The sequence below is a fragment of the Heteronotia binoei genome, chromosome 3, assembly GCF_032191835.1.
Source record: "Heteronotia binoei isolate CCM8104 ecotype False Entrance Well chromosome 3, APGP_CSIRO_Hbin_v1, whole genome shotgun sequence".
NCBI classification, from domain to species: domain Eukaryota; kingdom Metazoa; phylum Chordata; class Lepidosauria; order Squamata; family Gekkonidae; genus Heteronotia; species Heteronotia binoei.
The window spans coordinates 94013878-94021918 of NC_083225.1; the positions used below are offsets into that span (position 1 = coordinate 94013878).

Consider the following 8041-nt stretch of genomic DNA (forward strand, 5'->3'; position numbering starts at 1 on the left):
CTCCCAAATGGTGAGATCACTTTTACATCTCTCACCAAGTCTTTGGCATTATTTAGGACCAAATCCAGGATTTCCCCACCCCTGGTAGGTTCTGTGACCATCTGCTCCATAGCACAGTCATTGAGAGCATCTAGAAACTCAATCTCTTTCTCTCGACCTGAATACATATTCTCTCGACCTGAACACAATCAATCTGCGGGTATTTAAAATCACCTATTACGACACAGTTTTTGCATTTAGCCACTATCTTTATTCTTCCCACCATATTATAATCCTCCTCTATCATTTGATTTGGTGGGCAATAACAAACTCCCATAGTAAAATCTCCTTTTGGGCCCTCTATTTTGACCCAAAGCATTTCTAGAAGGGAATCTAATTCTTTGACCACAGTCTTACTGGACTTTATACCCTCTCTGACATACAGAGTCACCCCACCTCCAACCCTTCCCTCCCTATCCTTCTGATATAACTTATATCCAGGAATCACCGTGTCCCACTGATTCTCCTCATTCCACCAAGTTTCTAAAATTCCCACAATGTCTATGTTTTCCCCCAACACTAAACATTCCAACTCCCCAATTTTACTTTGAACACTTCTAGCATTTGTATACAAACATCTGTAATTTCCCAGGCAAGTTAGGCCCGAACCTTCCTCCTGCTGCCTCAAGACTTTGGCAGACACTCCGTACTGTTTGTCACCATCTCAGTGGACAACTCTGATCCATTACCCAGTAGAAAAGTAACAGCTAACCCTTCATCTCTTTGAGATGAGTCCTCCCAAACCAGAGACATTTCATCTCTTGTCAGCTTTCCCCCAAGATTTAGTTTAAAAACTGCCACCTTTTTGATTTTAAGCGTCAGCAGCCTGGTTGCATCTGGGGATAAGTGGAGACCATCTCTTTTGTACAGCTCCCGCTTGTTTCAGAAAGCATCCCAGTGCCTAACAAACTTAAACCCTTCCTCCCTACACCATCGTCTCATCCACACATTGAGACTTTGGATTGTATAAAACATGGAACCTTAAAGGCAAAAATTTACTGTGGTATATATTTTGTGCACCAGAGCTTACTTCATTAGCTGCTCTGACTCATTAAAGTCTATTTGTTGAGTCTTTAGAGTATGCGACCTACAGTGCAATCCTAAACAGAGTTTTTCCAGTCTAAGACCATTGTAGTCAATGCACTGTTAAATGTTTTAGCTGCAATAGTCTAGCACTGCTGCCTCTCTGAAATTGTAAAGTATCTTCCATTTTTCTGGGTTTTTAAAATCATATAAAGTGCCATGCTTGTTAATGGTGCTATTTAAATGAAAGCCAGGGTTGTGTAGTGGTTACAGAGTTGCACTAGGACCCACTTGCTGTGCCATGTACTGGAGGACCTTGGAATTGTCATTCTTTCTCAGTCATGCCTATTTCACAGAGGGGTTGTGAGGATAAAATAGAGGTGAGAATCATGTATGTTACCTTAACCTCCTTGAAGGAAGGGAGGGATAGGAAAGGAAAGGTCCCCTGTGCAAGCTCCAGTCGTTTCCGACTCTGGGGTGACGTTGCTTTCACGTTTTCACGGCAGACTTTTTATGGGGTGGTTTGCCATTGCCTTCCCCAGTCATCTACACTTTCCCCCCAGCAAGCTGGGTACTCATTTTACCACCTCGGAAGGATGGAAGGCTGAGTCAACCTCGAGCCGGCTACCTGAAAACCCAGCTATGCCAGGGATCGAACTCAGGTCGTGAGCAGAGCTTAGGACTGCAGTACTGCAGCTTTAACACTCTGCGCCAAATTAGTGTTCCCATTGAGGTGCTGCTGATGGGTTTCACAGTGCCAACTGACACCTTTCCTAGTGCTAAAAACAAAGTGTTTTTAGAAAGTGAATGGAGCCAGGTGAGGTACTTACCCAGCAGGGACTCCAGCTGTTCACTGGAAATCTGATTGATTGGACAGATTAAAATAACATTGTTTCCATGGCAGCTGCACCCACAGGTTGATTTTGTTCTCTAACTCTTCTTTCCTGGAATATTTTTAAAATTACCCCTCTTCCTCTTTGCCCTTGGGCTTCTTCTGTGTGCATGGCTTTGCCTTCTGTTGTAGCCATTTTGTGGTTGAACCCATCAAGGGTTGCCAGCCCCTAGGTCCCAGCTTGCCATTGGGGGGAAACTTCACCCCAAACAGGATGTCATGAGGTAACACTGTTTTGGGGGCAAATTCTATGGTTTTGAAGGCAAAAATCCCAGAGTGTCATGGTCAGTGCTGCTGTCATAATGATGACACTTCTGGGGGACATTTCATGCAACATCCTGGCCCCCAAATGAAATGGAGTGAGAAGGTCACACAATAATCTTAATTGTTCATGTTTTTATTTTAGGGCGACAGTGGTGGTCCATTGGTAACTGAGAAACATGCCCTCTGGTGGTTAGTAGGTGACACAAGTTGGGGAACAGGCTGTGCTAGTGTAAATAAACCTGGAGTGTATGGTAATATGACTCAGTTCACAGACTGGATTTACAGAAATATGCAGGTAACTTTTCGTTGCAAAGTATGTTTTGATAGCAGTTTCTGAACTTGGGTTTGCTTGGTCATTGTCAAAGATAATGTTTGCTGCAGTGTTTGGAAAATGCTCACAGGGTTTTTGGTCGAGGGACCTTACTGCTTTGTTGTATGTTATCTTAGCCACTCTTGGTAACAAAGGAGAAATGCAGGGTCTTCCTTTCAGTGGCTGGTAAAGTGCCAGGATCATGTTAACCTCAGACGGCATTCCAGCCTTGCTGCATCAAAGAAAATTATCTAGGATAATTCATTATCCTAGTGTCAGGACAATTATCTAGGATATTTTGTTCATTAACTACAGTTCTGACAGGCAATCTAAAAGCTAGGGAATTGGATATAGGCTGTGAGGCTTTTGCGACCTATTTTGCATACAGTACGGGAACTGGAAGCCTGTTGTCCGTCCTCTGGTCCTATGTTGGACCACTTCAGTCATCTTTCTTGGGAAGATATTTACAGGATCTTGGCTGCAATGAAGCCGACCACTTGCCCATTGGACCCCTGTCCATCCTGGCTTCTAAAAGCAGGTGGCGAGGGTATCCAAGGTCCTTTAGCTGACATGGTTAACTTGTCTCTGGAAACTGGGACTTTTCCAACTAAACTTAAAGAGGCAGTGGTTCATCCGCTTTTTAAAAAGCCATCTTTGGACCCAATGGTCCTGGCCAATTACTGCCCTGTGTCAAACCTACCATTCTTGGGTAAGGTAATTGAGAAAGCGGTGGCAGAGGAGTTACAAGCTTTCCTGGATGATACCTCTACCCTTGGTCCCTTCCAGTCCGGCTTTTGTCCTGGCCATGGGATGGAGACTGCCTTGGTTGCTCTCACTGATGACCTTAGAAGGCATCTGGATCAAGGTGGGTCAGCGCTGCTATTGTTGTTAGACCTTTTGGCAGCATTTGACATGGTCGATTATGACCTAATGACCACCGCCTTGCCGATATAGGAGTTCAGGGGGAAGCCTTACAGTGGTTCTCCTCCTTTCTCCGTGATCAGGGACAAAGGGTGGCAATTGGTGAACAGATCTTCCTGCGGCACTCACTTGGATGTGGTGTGCTACAGGGAGCTATTCTCTCGCCAGTGATGTTTAACATCTACATGCACCCCCTTGCCCAGATTGCCCGAGGTTTTGGGCTGGGTTGTCATCAGTATGCAGATAACACCCAGCTTTATCTGTTGATGGACGGCCAGGCAGATGCTGCCCCGGACCATTTGACTAGGGCACTAGAAGCTGTGGCTGGATGGTTGCCGTTAAGCTGGCTGAAGCTTAATCCTACTAAGACGGAGGTCCTGTACCTGAGCCAAGGGGGGCTAAGATCAGACATCCATCTCCCCACCCTGGATGGTGCTCTTCCTGTGCCATCCAAGAAGGTGAGGAGATGTAACACTGGATGTCTCCCTTTCTATAGAGGCCCAGGTCACAGCAGTTGCGCGATCTGCATTTCATCATCTCCGACAGGTCAAATAGCTAACGTCCTATCTGACCCCCCATGACTTAGCTACAGCGATCCATGCAATGGTCACTTCCAGAATGGACTACTGTAATTTGCTTTACGCAGGCTTACCCTTAAGGCTGATCCGGAAACTCCAACTGGTGCAAAATGCGGCAGCATGGCTAGTAACTGGATTGCCTTTATGGGCGAGCAGTTGGTCGATGCTGTGCAAATTGCACTGGTTACCAATTGAGGACCGAATCCGCTTCAGGGTTTTAGTATTGACCTTTAAAGCCTTCTGAGGCCTGTGACCGACATACCTGAGGGACTGCCTCTCCCCATACGAGCCCCGAAGACTGCTGCGATTGGCCAACCAACATCTTCTGGCCCAAGGGATGTCCAGTTTGCCTCGACCAGGGCCAGGGCTTTTTCAGCCCTGGTCCCAGCCTGGTGGAATCAGCTCCCTGTGAAGATCCGGGCCCTACCGGATTTGCTTCCATTTTGTAGGGCCTGCAAGATGGAACTGTTTTGCCAGGCCTTCGGTTGAGGCAAGCGGACGTCCTCTCATTCTACTGTCTATATCATCTATCTGCCCTCCCCCACTATGGGCTAAAAAAACCCTACAACAAGCCAAAATATTTGTTTTTCATCTGAAATATGTGCCTGCCTGTGTATATTTTTGAGTTATGTTTTACTTGTATATTATTATTGTTGTATTTAACTTTTATTATGACTGTGATCTACCCTGAGCCCACAAGGGAAAGGGTGGAATAAATAATAAATAAAACTGGGAATAAATAATAAATAAAACTAATGAACACTCATTAGAGCTCTCTGGTGTTCCCAGTGGTGCCTGCTTCTTTCCCTTATCCTCTTGCTCAAATTGCTTCATTCATTCTTCATTTGTCTTTGTGTGCAGGGAAGAGAATTATTTCTTAGGATATACTCAGACTTCCAAGTACTGGAACAACCTCTTTAATGTTTTTCTCCTGGAGAAGTTAATAGGCTTGGCGGGGAGGGCAGGATATAAATTAAAATTTATTATTATTATTAGGTTGTAGCTGCAGAAGTGATACTGTGTGGGATGATACTGGGAAAGGGAATGAAGAGGAATATAGGAGGAAGCAACAAATTCCCACCCCAAATAAGTTCTCCCTTCTGGTTGTTGTTTTTTTGTGGGGGGAGGGGAGAAGCAGGAAGGAAAGGCAGTTCATGAGATGCACTGTCACTTTTTTTCACTTTGTTATGCTTGCTTCTCTAGGCATGATGAAGATTAATGTGATTAAATAGGATCAGGTTATTTCTGAGGTTGATTACATGAACAAGGTTACAGACTTGGTTATTTTGAAACAGTTCCTATGTATGTGGATAAAAAATTTCAAGTATTTCACTTTGCTGCTGACTGCTTAATTTTAGATCACCGTGTTCCAATAATGTATAGTTCCATGAAACAAATGACATTTCTGCATTTCCCACAGTTAAGTATCTTGGGGAAGAAAGAGAAACTGAGTTGAGATCTCCTGATCTTAACAAAATTTGTTGATGCAGTTTGCTTCTGCTCTGATTCCACCCTAAATGTTAAAGATGTTCAGATGCCTTCAGTAGTTACATGGTTGTCTGATCATATAAGTGGTCTCTCTGAAATAATACTTATTTCTCTTGGATAGAGGGTGCTGAATCTTTTTTGTTTTCCTAACAGGCAAACAGATGATGGTGGTGTTCTGTCCTGCATCCCTTCCATGGAATGAACAATCTTTTTCATTAGTGGTGGATTTTTTTGATCTTTTGTAATTGATTTTAATAAGTGCCTTTTAAAAAAATTCTCGGTCCTCAACACTTCAGATGGAATATAACCTGAATGTTTGCAAAACGGTAGCATTTGCACTGACATCTAGCCTAATAAAGGTTTTGTGGAAACCTCTCCTTAATGTAGTGCCTCAGATGGCTAACAATCCTTTAATCAAACTAATTATTGAATTTTCCTTTGTTTCTGAGGATTGCCAGCCAGGGTGTTGTTTTTTTAAATTCTAAGTTATAATAATCACATTTGTAAATTGCCACTTTCTATTACTGTATTAGAATACAAGAACAGAATCTTGTTGCTTGTTTTCTTGATGTTATTTAATGTTTAGTACATCCATGATACAAGTGTCTGGACTGCTGGCTAGTCCAGGATTTCAGGGGTGTTGAGAACTACATGGTGAATGCATGGGCATGACGGGTGAGGAATTTTCTCTGAAGTACTATTGAGAGAGGGAAAATTTCTCATATATGTATTCAAGTATCTAAAATTCCTCATTCACATTGCATATGTGGTGTTGATTCTGAGATCATATATATATTCAGTTTGAATGGAACTTCCCCTTCTGTGATGTTAAAAATAATCAAAATTAGAGTGTGGCTCACAAAATGAGAAAGTCCATGAACTTTGTTTTGTGATGTTGTTGAACTTGGATAGCCATGTTGTATCTGCATAAGTAAGTTACTAGCATTCAAAAGGCTGGAATAACGGCTGTTCTGGCTTGTATTAGATGCATCTTCAGGCAAAGGAAGCAGCAAATAATGAAGAATTCATGGCTTCCCCAACTGTGCTGAGGAAAGTAATACCCATTTAATCATGTGACTACCTCATTTTATAAAACTCTGATAAATATTTGCATTGAGCAGAACATTTTCTTAATCTTGTTTTTAAACTGATATTTATGTAAGATATAAGGTTTTTAAAATGAAGGCAGAAATAAATGTAACTGTTACTACAGTCCTAGAAATCTGAATAGTACAATAGCAATACATTTGGCAAACTGGGCTTTGCTTTGAATGTAATGGACTGAAAACAGACAATGCTGCTACTGAAATGTACTTTAATGTTCTGTTGTGGAGAGACTTCTGCTTCAGGTTTTGCAGATAAAATCTGTACTCTCAAGTGCCATTTAAATCAGTTATTTTAAAGTTGCCATAGTAATCAGATTTGTTAACCTATATAAATTATGCATAATTGTTAGATGGGGTTTGCTACCATTTTAAGTAGCGTGTGTTTTAGCTACTGACTTTGAAACACAACATGTATCTTGCATACAAATAAACTTTTTGCTAATTTTTTTGTCTGGTTAATTTGCATTTTTGAGCACTGCTTGTTGATAATTTTGCAGGTAGTCCACTTTTATATTTGCAATTGCTATGGAGATCTTTTCCACTAAAATAAAGACCAAGAATCAAGGTTTCTTTCCTACACAGTCATAGTGTATTGTAGCAAACTGTAGTCTCTTCATAGTTGTAACTGACCTAGCATCCTAATCAGGGCTTTATTTGTAGAAAAAGGCCAGCAGGAATGCATTTACATATTAGGCCACATCCCCTGACACCAAGAAGAAGAAGATATTGGATTTATATCCCGCCCTCCACTCCAAAGAGTCTCAGAGCGGCTCACAATCTCCTTTACCTTCCTCCCCCACAACAGACACCCTGTGAGGTGGGTGGGCTGGAGAGGGCTCTCACAGCAGCTGCCCTTTCAAGGACAACCTCTGCCAGAGCTATGGCTGACCCAAGGCCATGCCAGCAGGTGCAAGTGGAGGAGTGGGGAATCAAACCCAGTTCTCCCAGATAAGAGTCCGCATACTTAACCACTACACCAAACTGGCCAGCTGGAACTGTGTTTCTGTGCATTCCTGCTCAAAAGCCCTGATCCTAATTGTTCTACTGTAACCATATATGGTGACAATTACTCTCTAGTATTCTGAGAGTGGCAGAATTTCTCTGGGATTGTGGAGTAATGTTTTGTTAACAGAAGCAAAAGCAGAAGGGTGATATTTTTCATGGACAGGTAGCTCCAGTATTATACACTTACACACACACACATGAACACCTGAACAGCATACTCAAGATTGCTACAGCACATAAATTGTCTTCAGATTTTGATGTGCTAATTCAGAGCAAGAGATGTCAGTTATCAGATATTGTTAAATAAACAAAATATTGCAACAGTGCTAATCTTTTAAGCATATTTTAGTTTTAAAAAATCTTTTGTCCTTTATAAAGTTTATATCTCCACTACCTGGCATTACATTTTATGACA

General features: G+C 42.2%; 1 protein-coding gene across 4 annotated transcripts in view; it reads left to right on the forward strand.

The window, feature by feature from the left end:
* Positions 1 to 7066, forward strand: part of TMPRSS2 (transmembrane serine protease 2) — a 53316-nt gene extending 46250 nt beyond the window's left edge. For all 4 annotated transcript variants that reach the window (XM_060234236.1, XM_060234237.1, XM_060234235.1 and 1 more), the window contains 2 exons: positions 2361 to 2513; positions 5669 to 7066. In XM_060234236.1, the coding sequence (XP_060090219.1) occupies positions 2361 to 2513; positions 5669 to 5680 (165 nt within the window). In that variant the 3' untranslated portion in view covers positions 5681 to 7066. The remainder of the gene's footprint in view (positions 1 to 2360; positions 2514 to 5668) is intronic.
* Positions 7067 to 8041: the final 975 nt, after the last annotated feature.